At 35.7% G+C, this 15,101-nt stretch overlaps 1 protein-coding gene across 1 annotated transcript in view; it reads right to left on the minus strand.

Moving 5' to 3' along the window:
• Nucleotides 1-8,617: 8,617 nt before the first annotated feature.
• MAP3K7 (mitogen-activated protein kinase kinase kinase 7) overlaps nt 8,618-15,101 on the minus strand; it is a 35,319-nt gene continuing 28,835 nt past the window's right edge. Inside the window, exons 15-17 of the mRNA XM_015831964.1 lie at nt 14,056-14,117; nt 13,008-13,123; nt 8,618-9,784 (exon numbers count right to left, since the gene is read on the minus strand). Of these exons, the coding sequence (XP_015687450.1) occupies nt 9,604-9,784; nt 13,008-13,123; nt 14,056-14,117 (359 nt within the window). The 3' untranslated portion in view covers nt 8,618-9,603. The remainder of the gene's footprint in view (nt 9,785-13,007; nt 13,124-14,055; nt 14,118-15,101) is intronic.

The following is a 15,101-nucleotide window of genomic DNA, read 5'->3' on the forward strand; positions in this document are numbered from 1 at the left end:
GTTGGGTGGAGACACTGATTGGCTCAGTTAGCCAAAGAATCTCTAAGTCTGAATGTGGACTTGAATCTTGGTGTCCCTGCTTCTAGTCCAATATCTTAATCACAACAGCCCACTGTCTGTTCTCTATGAGAACAGTAGTACAGGATACGGAATCCTAGTGTTATGTTATATGGAGGTGGATTCCTACTGAATATTAACTTCCCCTCTCCCATTATAGTAAGAGCAGGTCAATAATGTAAACACTCATAGAGGTGGTGGGTTCTCTTTGAATGAATTCAAAAAGGCTGGACAACCATTTGTCTGGTATGCTTTCATTTGAATTCCTGTTCTAAAAAGGGAGCTGGACTTGATGACTTTCCAACATCTGCTGTGGGTGAATAACACAACGTTTAAAATGATATGTGCAAATGAGATACACATCTTTATCATCCACCTTCAAAAAAATCACTAAATTGGTGATTCAACACTGAATCACGTTGCTTCAGATTGGAAGGCAAAAAGGTACTTGTAGGGACCCCCCTTAGCAATTCCTGAAACCAAATAGACCCTTTTCTGGCATCCACCTTCTATTTTAATTTAACTGCACCTTTTATTTCAATGCAGCATCTTTCTATTTCTTAGCAGAGGTGGAAGGCATCTGAACATGGGTAAGTGGAAGGCAGTCTCTTCTCCCTTAAGGTGTTGTTTTTCATTTGAGAGATTCTTAACTGGGGATCACAGTTCCTGTTTTTTTCAAGGTGTTAACAGGGACTTTGGGCTTCATTTGCTGTTGGCAAGGAGTTCATCTTGCAGAAGGTGAGCCAGAGATGAGTTGAATGCCTAGCAAAGCAGCTTGGCTTCTGTGAGAGATGCCGTTGCTTCCCGCAGGGCCAGATGTAGCTAATGTTTTACTCTTCCTTCCTTCAAATAGCAGTGTTCAGGGCGGGGGTGGAAGGAAGAGAAGGTAAACTTTACTTAACCTAATTAATTTTAATCACAGCTTTCCAATCTCATACTGTGAAAAGAATTAAAAATGGGAATGCATTAATAGAAGCTATGACTCGCGCTGCAAGATCATCTAACTGTGCATTTATGTTTTCTACACGGGCTTACAGTGATTGTTAGAATTTAAAGTAAAGCAGTTTTGTCCTTCCAAAATGACAGAAATTGGAAGAGACTGACTGGGATCAGTCCATTGATTGAACTGAATGACTTGAAATCAGCTTTCATTTCAAAGAACTGCATGAATCTTACTGAACACACAATCCCAGAAAAACAATTTCCAGTTTTTATAGAGTTAATGCACTCTTAGGCATTGTTAAACAGTGTTTTAAGACTGATTGTGCCCTCAGGGTTTTCCATGTAGTGGAACACAACATTTTTGCAATGAGTATGTAAGCATTTATGCAAGAGTTATAGATGTTTGGAGCATTAATAACTCATAAAAGTGTCAGCTGAAAGGAAGAATCCCACTAATCTACTTAAGCCACTGATGACTTCATTCTCATTTTCATGGCTTCCATTTTGAATGCCTAGATCTCCTGTGGATGGCCTGTTCAGGAAGCAATGAAATGTCTACACCTTTGGAGTCACATACAACCTAGCTCTTCTTCATTTCTTCAAACACTAAGTCCAAGGATGTATAGCTTCATATGCATATATTTTATCTCCAGGATAATTTTTTTTGTTATTTCTTCTGAAAGCGTTGTGTGTTTCTTTGCTTATTTAGGATATTTTATAAAACACTTGACTAAAACCTGATTGTAATGCAGTTTAACAGACCATTCAAGGTGGAGAGGTGTCTGTTAAGTCTGGAAAGTTACTTTTTGCACCTGTATTATGAGCCCATGAAGCATTTTGTGCATGTGTGAAAAACTTGGTTCTTCAAGCCAGCAGGACTTGGTGATATAACTGCTATCGTCTCTATCATTCTCTATCATTCCTGTGGTTGCTACAGAATGCTGTCATATCAGCCATGTTGCTGGTCTAAGTGAATCGGATGAACTTGCATGATCTCCCACAAACCCAGGCCCTACAATGCCTGTCTGCTTCAGATGAAGGTTCAGGAGATGTCGCTACATCTCATTTAGAAGATACCAGTTTAGATTTACAAAGGGGAAGCAGCCCAATAAGAGAGCAATATGGTTAATAAGTTAAAGGAATTAGGTTTTGAACTAAGTGCTACCTCAGGACTGAAGAAACCTAGGTTAAAGTCTACCTTCAACCCTGGAAGCCCTATTCGTCTTCAGCTTTTTGTAACTGAACGTCCTATATGTAAGCAAATGGGGTATTTTGAATATTAAGTCTATTATATTCTTGGCAGAGACATCAGATAGTATTTAATGGACACTCAGTGGAATAATGGTTGAAAGAACAGCCACTACATTGATTACAAAGGAGTAATTCTTTTAAACTGAAGGTTATCATGAGCTATAGTGTCTAGACTGCTTCTCCCGATAATGATTAGTTGAATATCATTTGCCAACAAACTCAACAGCATCTTGGACTTGTTCCTGCTGAGCAATCTAAAAGGGAATATGGTCCTGCCAGTAACATGGATGGAGGATGGGAACGTTAGCTGGTAATTCTCTTTGGTTGGACAGGCAATAGTAGAAAGCAACAACTACTTTGCTTTTATTTTTCCTCCATTTATCATATTCCAGATGATTCATTCTACAGCAATGTCAAATTCATTCATTTAGATTGTGAGCCAGAATGTATATTTTAAACATGCAGTGTAACTTCTCCCTTTTAACTGTTCCTGTTCCTTTTGAATGCAGAATATCCTTCAATTCGACTCATAGAAGTCATCCCAACACTTAATTTTGCCTTTCTGAGCTAAGAACTCAAACTCATCTTATTTACTTCTCACATTCTGAATATTAGTACATAGGCAAGGAAGGCTACAGGCTTTGTGATCCAATATTCTTTTAGATTCTTCATTCAGTGATTTAAGAAACTCCTTTTCAACATTTTCACTATCTACAATATGCTCACCTTTATTTGAAGTTCTCACTTGAGAGTTTTCATTTCTAGCTACCAATTAAAAGTCAAAATCACCGTGATTTGGCCAAACACGTTTTTATAGAAAGTATTTCTGCAAATACAAAACCATCTTTGCTTTTGGGAACAACTAGTAGACCAGACATCACATCATGGCAGCTGAAGGCAAATTAAGCCTCCATTGTGCACCCTCCTGCCCCATTGTTCAAGATGATCCTTCATCATTCAGGGCGAGTATGGAAATAGGGGCAGGGCTAGACAATCAAATCAGTTTCCAAATGGGGGAAAAATGCACAAAAATCCAAGATAGAGTGGAGCTTTCTTTTATGACTGTGGATTATGCCTTATTCTTTTTTTGTATTTGTAAGCCCATATGGAAATTGTCTCTTTAAGGCTTTTTGGGACAATAAAATTGTGGGAAAGAAATGTTTATGTTTTAACATTTCCATATGTTCCAATGTTATATTCTAGACTTCTCTCACCACTGCTGATGACAACCAATGGGACTTTATGTTGGCCAAAGACAAAGAGAGGGAGAATAAAAACTGCATTTCCTCTTAATCTGCAGACACATTAGTCTGCATATGCAAAGTGCTGAAGCTATTCACTTAAAATAATCTACACCATATGTAAAAGTTCCATTGCAAGGTATTCTCTGTGGAACATTAAATATCCCAGCCATTCATCAGATAACTACTAGCTATTAACACTTGGCAAGTAACATTGGCTCACAGACAAATTGTAGTACAAAAGAATCATTGGTTCTGCTTGGATTCAGACCTGTAAATCCCTATGTTATATTAAAAGCCAATGCCTTAACATCAGAAAAGGTCCCTCCTCAAAAAAAAAAATATGTGAAAGAGAAAAATAAAAATGTAGGGTTTTTTTTTAAAAAAACCTACAACTATGAAATAAGTAACTTAATGAGACCTATTTAAAATTGGAACTAAAACGAAACAAATTTTCATTCACTTGTTTACAATTTTAAAAGTAATACAGTTGCTTTCTACTTCCTTCCATCAGGTCTAATATTTTAAATAATTATAATAAAGCAGTTTACTATTATTTCCCTCCTTTTAAAATATCTCTTTGTTCTTTTATGCCCCTTGAATTTTTTATACTTTGGGGGGGGGAGCAGTACTTACTTCCAAACATTTCTAGTCAGTAAAGTAAAAAGTGCAATTATTGAAATAAGAGTATCAGACAAATAAAGTACAAACTTCTTGAATCAATTATTGCAATTGATTTCCTCAGAAATCAGTGCTGGAATTCAAGATCTCACTGTTAACTCTTAGGATAAAGAATATTTAATGTTTTCTGTCATGTGGCAATTAATGTAGAAACTTAAAAAGCTGAAGTGAAAATCTCTTTCCATTTACTGTGAGAAAATGTTGGCTTCAGTAGAACATGTTCTCATTTAGGGGGAAAAAGTTTAATAACAAAATAAACAATTGTATGAATACTTCTATTACCATTTGCTTTTGGTCATTTTGGTAATCCCAGAGTAGGATGAAGCCCACCAAGTGGCTTGTTTGACTGATTAATGTTGCCAAAGGGGTGTGGATGTGGGAGTTATTGTTTTAATGTATATACCGGTATATTTTTTTATATTTTGTAAGTTGCCCAGAATCAATGAGTATGAGTGGGCAGCCATATAAATTTTCTAAACAAATACATAATTCCAACCTGAGTGACAGTCCTAAATTGCTCTTTTCACTATTCTTTCATAATCCATTTTGTGTACGGTTACCCGATCTGTGGCCCTCTAGATATTTATTTAGCTATTTATGTGCCATAGTTCTATGGATCCCATCTCACAAAAATGTGATTCTAGGCAGCAATCAAATGATTTCAAACTATAACTCCCAGTATTTTTCTCCAGTAGCTATCCAGTTGAGGCTCAATATCATCTTGTGAAGCATAAGCTGTTATAATGAATTATGTAGCCACCCAAAAAGGTAGACTGCTGCATTACTTCCATGTAGTGACTGATTGGATATAGCCAATGTGAAACATTGAAATCAGAAATATCTAAATTAAAACTCATCCGTGGACTTAGCACCTTCTCACAGCTACATATCTCTGTTTTTGTAATAGTTAACAAGAATCCCATAAATACCTGTTTGAGGATAGGTAGAAGACAAGAAGTGGATGTGTTGGCTACCAGCCAAATTATCATGCAACAGGAATTGTTCTTCCATTATGCATACAAGGCATTGCCATGACAATGTCTCTACATCTTTACAAAACAAAACAAGTCCCACAATGGTTAATGCCAAGCATATGCACTTAAACTGGATTATGGGCAATAATGTGATGGTTGATTTTCAAGATCAGAATCCATCTTAATTTTTTTTTTAAAGCTACTAACATACAACTGCTGAAAACATTAATTCCCATTTTTAGAGATGCAGTAGAAATGCTGACACAGATCTCAGGGCTGGACACATTTCTTGTGGATGGAGAGCTACGTTTAGTATTTGTAGTATTTAGTATTTGAGGGGGGCCTGAGGCTCACCTTAGAAAAGAAAATGAAGCAAAGTGATTGGCTATCACATGAATAGGTGAGGCCAAGTTTTAAATATTCCTTTCTTGAGAGGAATGCAATGTTATGTGAAACTATCTTACATATGTCTAAAGTTCCAGTACATAGGCTTCTCCTCTCACTCCAGAAAGAGGCCCGAAGATGATCATGTCTCGGGGGGGGGGGGGAATGAGGGTTGCCTTTTTCTGGATCAAAGGTTGCTTAATCTTACTTCCTACTGGTATGTACTTTATTAGCCTTCCTTTTGATAGATTAGGATTTTATGGGGTAAGAAATGGAAGAAAACATAAAACTCAATCTTTGGGTTCTCCAAGATCAAATTGAAAAAACAGATAAAGAAACTATATCTCCAAGTGCATCTATATCTATATAAATAAAAATGTAAATGTTTGTTTGTTCAAAATCTTAAATCTCTGAAAGTTCTTCACCGATTGCTTTGAAATTTTGACACGTTGCATTTGAATACGCGCGTGTTTTTATACCTATATTATATAGATGTCACACCTGTGACAGGTAAAAACATGCTTTTTTTGAAAAACAGTGCCATCTGTTGGACGTAAAAGCAACACACGCTTTTACCAGACTGAGCCACAGCAACGCGTGGCTGGGTACAGTTAGTTTTAAATAAATTTCTTCTGAGTCAAGCTCAATTCTTGGTGACTTCATTGGTTTGTCCAAGCAGGTTTCCTGGTAGAAATACAGAGGTGGTTTGCAATTATTTTCTTCCTGATTGTTTTTCAATTTCCCAATTCAGCCTACCTGTACAGGCATGAAAGTTTCTGTTGGTCATCCAAATATTAACTAGGATTAAGTCTGTTATTTCTTACTCAGACAAGATCAGCCATCTTGAGACTTTCCAGGATTAACTCTGGCAATCTTCAAGCCAAATAGTCTTTTTTCTCTCTAAGCAAAGATGGTACTTTTTATTTTTGCATGTGTAGCACATTGAAAGCATTAACAATGGAGAAATTGTGAGTAGCTTAGAAAATTCATAAAAAACTCTGGACCATCAGGTTGTTGTTTTGGCTGACTGTTTTGTGAGAATTATCATAGTAGCTTGTGAGTCAAGAATTATAACTAGTGTTTTCAACTTGTTTAGATTTATAATTAGGTGACCAAGCTGGAAACAAACATACATGGGCTACAGACCCAGAATGAATGAAAGAATACATACTAATGATTTTTATTTTTGTTTTAGTTCGGCTGTCGAGGCAGATACAAAGTTCTGGTTCTTGCCTAGAGCCAGAAGAGCAAAATCTTTCTTTGTCCTTATTAACTCAATTTCTTATGTCTTCTAGACTCCCAATTCAGTTCTACGAGCACATAGCAGTTTCTAAAAATCTAGAATGTAAGTTCGCACCAATGGTGCAGATTCATTCATTGTGGACCACAAAACTGTGGACTCTTAATTTTCCTCCTTTCAATATAGCTGTATATTGCCCAATACATAGCACACAGTAGACAAGATTATTCCAGATCTTCACTTGTAATTGTAGCCTATGATGTAACAGGTCAGACTTTAATGTTGATTTCTCTTTGGAAAAGTAGAGCATAACAATTGCATTCACTTGGCTAACCTGAGAGATGCATGCGGTAAACAGCAGTGCTTTAGATAACTTCTGCTATTCCTATTCTTATTTTCTCCTTGCCAGTGACTATAAATATGCATACCCTTAAATTGATACCACTGTCTATATTAGCTACCAAATCAAATCAGCTAATGTGGGTTTCAGGAATTATGTCTGTCCTTTATTTATGTAAAATAATTTTGGTTTTAGCTCTTATAATTTGCCAAGAATAAATTTATTTTAAAGACTGTTTTCAGAGCACAGACCCTGATGTTTGTCAGCAATCTCTCAATTTCAAACACACAAGAGTGGAGAAAATATTGCAATTCTACAAGTATCTACTCCTCTGTCAGCTCTACTGAGTTCAGACATGGCCAGATAGCAAGTCTTCAATTCCATATGCACAAACTCCTACTGGGGAAAAAAGGCCTAGTAATAACAATAGTACTTAGACTTATATACCACCCCATAGTGCTTAACAGCATCTCTGGGCAGTTTACAATGTCATCATATTGCCCCCAACAATCTTTGAGTCCTCATTTTACCGACCTTGGAAGGGATGGAATGCTGAGTCAATCTTGAGTTTCAGGATGGAACTCCAGGCTGTGGACAGAATTTGCCTGCAATACTGCATTCTAACCACTGCACCACCAGGGCTCTAGTAAATATAGCAGTACATGATGCTGAGAAGACAAGAGAATGCCACATTCTAACTCTATGCATACCAGTTATGCATTCAGTTTTGTGAAGCCGAAGTTACATTAAAATAGTACTGGGGGGTCACCGTGTGGCTTTGAAATAGATTATGTTTTTTTCATGCTTTGAGAAAAATCAGAGATCAAATGGTTTCAGAACGTTCTATAAAGGACAATTTTATATGAAGCAAACCTGAAGTGAACACCAAGATCTTAAAAGAGCTCTTGGGGAATTTAACAATAGCAATCACTGCTGTAAAGTTTCAAGTCATTCAATACCCAAAGTTGTTCCAAATGCTTAAGAAACGTATTGCCACGTTGATGCTACAACCACATATTTTCTTCATGAGAAAAGCCTGTGTTGAATGCAGAACTTATTTGCAAGGAACAGGCATATAGGACAAAAAATATATAGCTCCACTACTCATCGCTACCTTTCAATGTAAACATTTCAGTTTGTGACTTCCACCAGGGACAAGCCCAGCCCAGACTGTGCTGCCAAACTTTTAGTTATAAGATTTGGTGGGCATGAAACACAAGCAAAAGTATACTTAAGGTTTCATTAGACCTAATACAATTTCCATTTAATATTCCTTCCCCCTCACCCCAAAAATATTCCAGGCCAAAAATGTCACTTCTGCTTGTGATATGATTGCCATGTTCCTTCCAGCCCTCACAGGATGGAAAAGAAATATTTAAACAAGGAAAAGTGTCATCTCTGGCTACTAGAAATTGCTAACCCTGGCATCTAAAGATGAAATGTAACATAGTTCTACCAAACAATTCTAAGTACAGATTGATAGGTATATTTTTAATTATTTGATAAATTTGGTTTTTTAATTAGACTTGTTTCAAAGACTTGATTTGCAAAACTCATATGGTAATTTTCCACAGTATTTTTGAAACTTGGGGCACAGAGTCATATATGAAACCATCATTTTGTTGTGGGCCTTGTTATAAAACAAACAAACAAACAAAAAAGAAGGTAAAGGGGAGAACTTACTAAAATGAGGATGTATGTTGTTAACACAAGTTATTTTTTCAACCAAGTTCTAATTATTGCTTCCAAAAGATGGAACAGAAATGCTTGTATTTTGCAAGCAAATTCACTTGATCTCTAAAGCACAAGATGATGAAACTACTATTCTTGTCAACAGCTAACTAGAGGTCTGGAAGGTTGCTCACGATGATAAATCAAGGAAGGGATCATATAAAAGGATCAGGAGGGCCTGAAGATGACTACCTCTTGATGTCTCTCCCACTGCATCAGAATACTTAAAACATATGCCTAAGAAATCCCTTCGATGTAGAGGGGCCAAATGCATGAAGAACAACACAATTAAAAGAATAATGCATTGTTTCACCAGCATTATCTCTTGAACTTGATGTATGTAATCAGGAGTCCTGGAAAATGACTGATTTGGCAAACAGTTCAAAAGGAAAGAAGAACAAAAACATTTTAAAAATAGAAAAATTCTATACTGCTCCTATTGCATGAAAACCTAAAGATCTTACAATATAGCAGCCACTTAATCAGTTTTGGTAGGATAGCCATCACACAAGGGGCATGCAAACAGCCAGAGTTCATTATATTTTGCTTCATGGTTAGTGCTGTTGATTATTCATGTAGCCGCTCTTAACTTTCTCAAACAATTCAATGTTCACCCAAAGAAAACCATACTGCATTGGTTTTGGAAGAGCAGCAGGTATATCTACACATTCAGCACACACCAATAAAGAAGTTGTCATATTATGGGATAATTTAAAAAAAAAGAAGTTCCTGTGCTTCACTGTCAATCCGGGGTCCCATGAATCATGATGTCCCTTGACGTTTCTGTTGTTGATTTCGGATGACCTCCAACTGTTTTTTGCATTGCTGGTAGTAGGTGGAGAGACTTTTATTTTCATCTAAAAGCTTTTTATGCTCTTGTACTAGACGTGATGTATTTTGCTGGTCTTTTTCATCCTGGTCCAGTTCTGCTATTAGTTCTTGCCTACATTAAATAAGAAGGTTACTTAATTAATTCACAATATTAACAAATATTCAAAGGCAAATTGATTGGTAGCTAAATTCAATAAGTAGATTAATTATTAGAGTGCCAGAAAAAAACCCCACTAGATGCGTGATATACAGGCTGGATCACAGACCCATTAAAGTACCAGTACCTCTTTTTGCCTACATATTTATGTATATGAAAGCCTTCTAAATTTTTAATATCTGTTATTTTTAGCCAGCACAGCCAATGACAAGGACTATAGGAACTGTAATCAAGAGTAACTGGAGTACAACAGACTGCTATGCAACATAACATATTCACACATATTTTTTTCTGTGTGCATGTAATCTATGTATCCAGTAATCTATGCATAATGCAAAATATCTGACAATAAAAGTGGAAAGGGAATACTTATTTTAACAGCAGAAGTCTGTTGAAACATAGAAACTGTGACAGTTATTGTTCCAGCAATGTCCCAGCATCTTCTTTTAATATGTAGCTTTACATATGTTTAATTTGGGGAGGCGAGGCAAGGCTTGTATCTGTGTATCTCTTTATGTTTGTCTGTATGAATGTATGCGTATATCCTTCCTCCTGTCTGAACCCATGGTGTGAAGAAAGACAGGGTAAAGTAATAACTGCCTCAGTGAAATTATGTATGACACAGAAACATGGGAAATCATAACACAATGAAAGTATTATTGTGAGTAACATTATCTTGAGTTAAATGGAGAGATTCATTTTATGTAATGACATGAAATACTTAAATTGCACTGAACATAAAACAGAAAATATTTTTCCTATTATATCAGTGAGCAATTTATTTCCCTAACAGCCTTCAACACTTTCCTATAGCTTCACAAAACTGCTAAAAAGGACACCTAACGACGCAGAATTATTTTGGTGCACATTTTTACACCATTCCTAAAATAGCTTATGTTCTATGGTGAGACGAATAGTTGCTTAAATAGCAGAAGCGAGACTCCTCATGAGTGTCCCCTCATTTAATAGACGGGCTAAACTTTCAAAATATTTTAAGTCTCTATTTTAGAATACTAAGTATTTCTAGTAGATCTGCATTGCATTATTCCATTTTTCTCTAGGACTCCAAGGTACCTTGTACACAGTTCACTCTTAGGCCATGTATTTTTGGGGACCTACTTATGAAAACCTACTTATATAAGTTTAATGAAGAGAAGGACGAGGGGGGACATGATGGCAGTGTTCCAATATCTCAGGGGCTGCCACAAAGAAGAGGGAGTCAAGCTATTTTCCAAAGCGCCTGAAGGCAGGACAAGAAGCAATGGATGGAAACTGATCAAGGAGAGAAGCAACCTAGAACTAAGGAGAAACTTCCTGACAGTTAGAACAATTAACCAGTGGAACAACCTGCCTCCAGAAGCGGTGAATGCTCCAACACTGGAAGTTTTTAAGAAGAGACTGGACAGCCATTTGTCCGAAATAATATAGGGTTTCCTGCCTGAGCAGGGGGTTGGACTAGATGACTTCCAAGGTCCCTTCCAATTTTTTTTTTTTTTNTTATTTTTAGCCAGCACAGCCAATGACAAGGACTATAGGAACTGTAATCAAGAGTAACTGGAGTACAACAGACTGCTATGCAACATAACATATTCACACATATTTTTTTCTGTGTGCATGTAATCTATGTATCCAGTAATCTATGCATAATGCAAAATATCTGACAATAAAAGTGGAAAGGGAATACTTATTTTAACAGTAGAAGTCTGTTGAAACATAGAAACTGTGACAGTTATTGTCCCAGCAATGTCCCAGCATCTTCTTTTAATATGTAGCTTTACATATGTTTAATTTGGGGAGGCGAGGCGAGGCTTGTATCTGTGTATCTCTTTATGTTTGTCTGTATGAATGTATGCGTATATCCTTCCTCCTGTCTGAACCCATGGTGTAAAGAAAGACAGGGTAAAGTAATAACTGCCTCAGTGAAATTATGTATGACACAGAAACATGGGAAATCATAACACAACAAAAGTATTATTGTGAGTAACATTATCTTGAGTTAAATGGAGAGATTCATTTTATGTAATGACATGAAATACTTAAATTGCACTGAACATAAAACAGAAAATATTTTTCCTATTATATCAGTGAGCAATTTATTTCCCTAACAGCCTTCAACACTTTCCTATAGCTTCACAAAACTGCTAAAAAGGACACCTAACTAACGACGCAGAATTATTTTGGTGCACATTTTTACACCATTCCTAAAATAGCTTATGTTCTATGGTGAGACGAATAGTTGTTTAAATAGCAGAAGCGAGACTCCTCATGAGTGTCCCCTCATTTAATAGACCGGCTAAACTTTCAAAATATTTTAAGTCTCTATTTTAGAATACTAAGTATTTCTAGTAGATCTGCATTGCATTATTTCATTTTTCTCTAGGACTCCAAGGTACCTTGTACACAGTTCACTCTTAGGCCATGTATTTTTGGGGACCTACTTATTAAAACCTACTTATATAAGTTTAATGAAGAGAAGGACGAGGGGGGACATGATGGCAGTGTTCCAATATCTCAGGGGCTGCCACAAAGAAGAGGGAGTCAAGCTATTTTCCAAAGCGCTTGGAGGCAGGATAAGAAGCAACAGATGGAAACTAACCAAGGAGAGAAGCAACCTAGAACTAAGGAGAAACTTCCTGACAGTTAGAACAATTAATCAGTGGAACCACCTGCCTCCAGAAGCTGTGAATGCTCCAACACTGGAAGTTTTTAAGAAGAGACTGGATAGCCATTTATCTGAAATGATATAGGGTTTCCTGCCTGAGCAGGGGGTTGGACTAGATGACTTCCAAGGTCCCTTCCAATTTTATTATTATAAAACAGAAAATACTAGCAAACAGTCTGAATGCTGAACTCTTTCTTCACTAAGAGTCAAAAATACTTCTGCTACTATCAGGCATACATTAATATAATATAAGATGGATGGTTGAAAGAGAATAAAGAGAACTGAGGAAAATGTTATGAAAATAGTAAAATAGTAAAAAGAATTTCTTATTTAGGAAACCAAGGATTCATTATGAGTCTGGAGACAGTATCTCACACATGAGATAGACTAGCCTTCCTGAATCTGGCACCTTCAGACACAGTCCATCTTACTATGAAATGAAAATGTTATAGTAACTGTACTACATCAAATTTATGAACAAATTACTTACATGATTGAATATAGTTTAAAACTTACTTTCTTTGCAGCAATAAGGCAATTTCTGTTTGAACTTTCATGTATTCTTGGGCCATTTTACAGTGCTGTTCAAACACAGCCATAGATTCTTTTGAGTTTGGACATGGTGCTAGAGGCTGAAAATAAAATCATACAGGTTAAAACCAAATCAACTGTTATAGAAACATGTAAATACATGCAAATAAGTTTTTAATAAATTATTCTAATTCTCGGAAGCATGAGAATTAAACTTTGTCCATAATATATCTTATTGAGAAAACAGCAAGCAAAATGAAGATATTTATTAATGAAAGAATATCTGACCCAGGCAAAGAATATCAGATATACAAAATATAATGATAGACAAGCATGCTGCTGTCTGAACCTTTCTGCAAAAGATAAAATATAAAAAATATAAAAAACAAGAAAAAAAGAATTAAAAAGGAGAAAATAGGGGAGGCGAAGTTGCAAATGAATAATGAAAAGAGAAAAATAGAAAAATAACAACTTTCAATTTTTTCAATAGTTACAAATATAGAAATTCAATATTACAAAGAATTTCTTACAATCATAAGCAGTTCTAATTGTCAAAATTAATATACTATTTCATTTGGCTTCTAGCAAAAAGTCCAAAAGTAGCTTCCACATAGAAACAAAGCTAGACGAAATCTTTCCTTTTGAACTTGTCATTCTTGAAGAAATGCATTTTAAATGAACAGCTCTCATCGCAGGTCACTTGTTCTTTCCCTGGGATGCAGCACCATACAGATGCCAGGGAACTGTGTTGAGTTCAGAATGTGAGATGCATTGTGGCAATGTTGGCATATGGCAACCTGATCTTGGGAGGTGTTAAATTAAAAATTCATTGTATCAGGTCACTAATTCTGACTTAACACAGGAATCACATTGTCAATAGTTAAGCTTCTACGCCAAGCAAACTAATTAAAATTATGCACTCCATTATTTTTTTGTGATGTGATGTGATGACCTCAAATCAGGATTGTATTACACATATAAATTAATATAAATATCCAACGAAATTTGACAATGAAATAACACAGTAATTTACCTGCAACTGATGATCTAATGTAAGATATGCCATTGGGATGGAGTTATCAGACCCATTGGTATCTGTTGGAAAAATACAGATATTCTGAATTGTAGTGTTCAAAGACATGCTAGGCACATCTACTTGTCCTCTTATTGTGTAATGGTACATTCACAGATCTACAAGTACTATCTAGTACTTGTGCTAATTAGCAACTAAACTACTATAATCATGTAAAACAGTATGATAGCTGAAGTCCTGCAATGATGAATGTACTAAGTTAGTACACTAGGTTATTTTTTGTTACACCAATGATAGTTCACTAGATGCATAATATAGGTCTAGTTACCATGAAGGATTTGCTATGTGGTAGAAAAATCAAGAGCTAGAATGGTAACTGAAGAAGATAGATAAAGGGGAAATATAAGATATTAAAGAGTAGTTTTCACTTTTATCTGCACCTCACATAAGGTATATTTTATTTTAAACATACGCAGAAAGAACATGCATCTTGGTAATAGGCATAATATATTAATTCCATTCTAATATACATATATTCAAATGAGTTTGTTCTTCTGGGTCAAAGTATATTTTAACATGCAACATACACTTTATGGATTTTATGTTGTGAACATAATTTTTTAAGAACAAAAAAAAATCATTTTTTCAATGGCAGGGCTGTACATGTTGCTAAGTAATGCAAGTCTCTTCAGGAAAGAGTCAAAAGCAAGGCCATATCTGAAATTTTCATAACATCAGATGTTTTCAGCAACTGCATCTTGTAGTATTTTCTCAAAGCTGTTTAACAAGCATTTATCCTAAAGATATTTATGGGGGGAATAAAAGGGCAAATCTGATATTTTTTTTTAGAAAAACTTAAGAATGCTTGCCTATCAACCTGTACATTTTTCAAGATTCTATTTCTTTTCATACTAGATTTCATATGGAGAAAAATTCATGAACATCGTATGAGCATTGCTTTCTAGTGTGCCTTACATGAAAACACATACAATTGTCCTAATTCATATATCAATGTCTTTGCTTATTTTATAATAAAATATACAGTG

The sequence above is a fragment of the Protobothrops mucrosquamatus genome, unplaced genomic scaffold (genome assembly GCF_001527695.2).
Source record: "Protobothrops mucrosquamatus isolate PMUCROS unplaced genomic scaffold, P.Mucros_1.0 scaffold_292, whole genome shotgun sequence".
Taxonomy (NCBI): Eukaryota; Metazoa; Chordata; class Lepidosauria; order Squamata; family Viperidae; genus Protobothrops; species Protobothrops mucrosquamatus.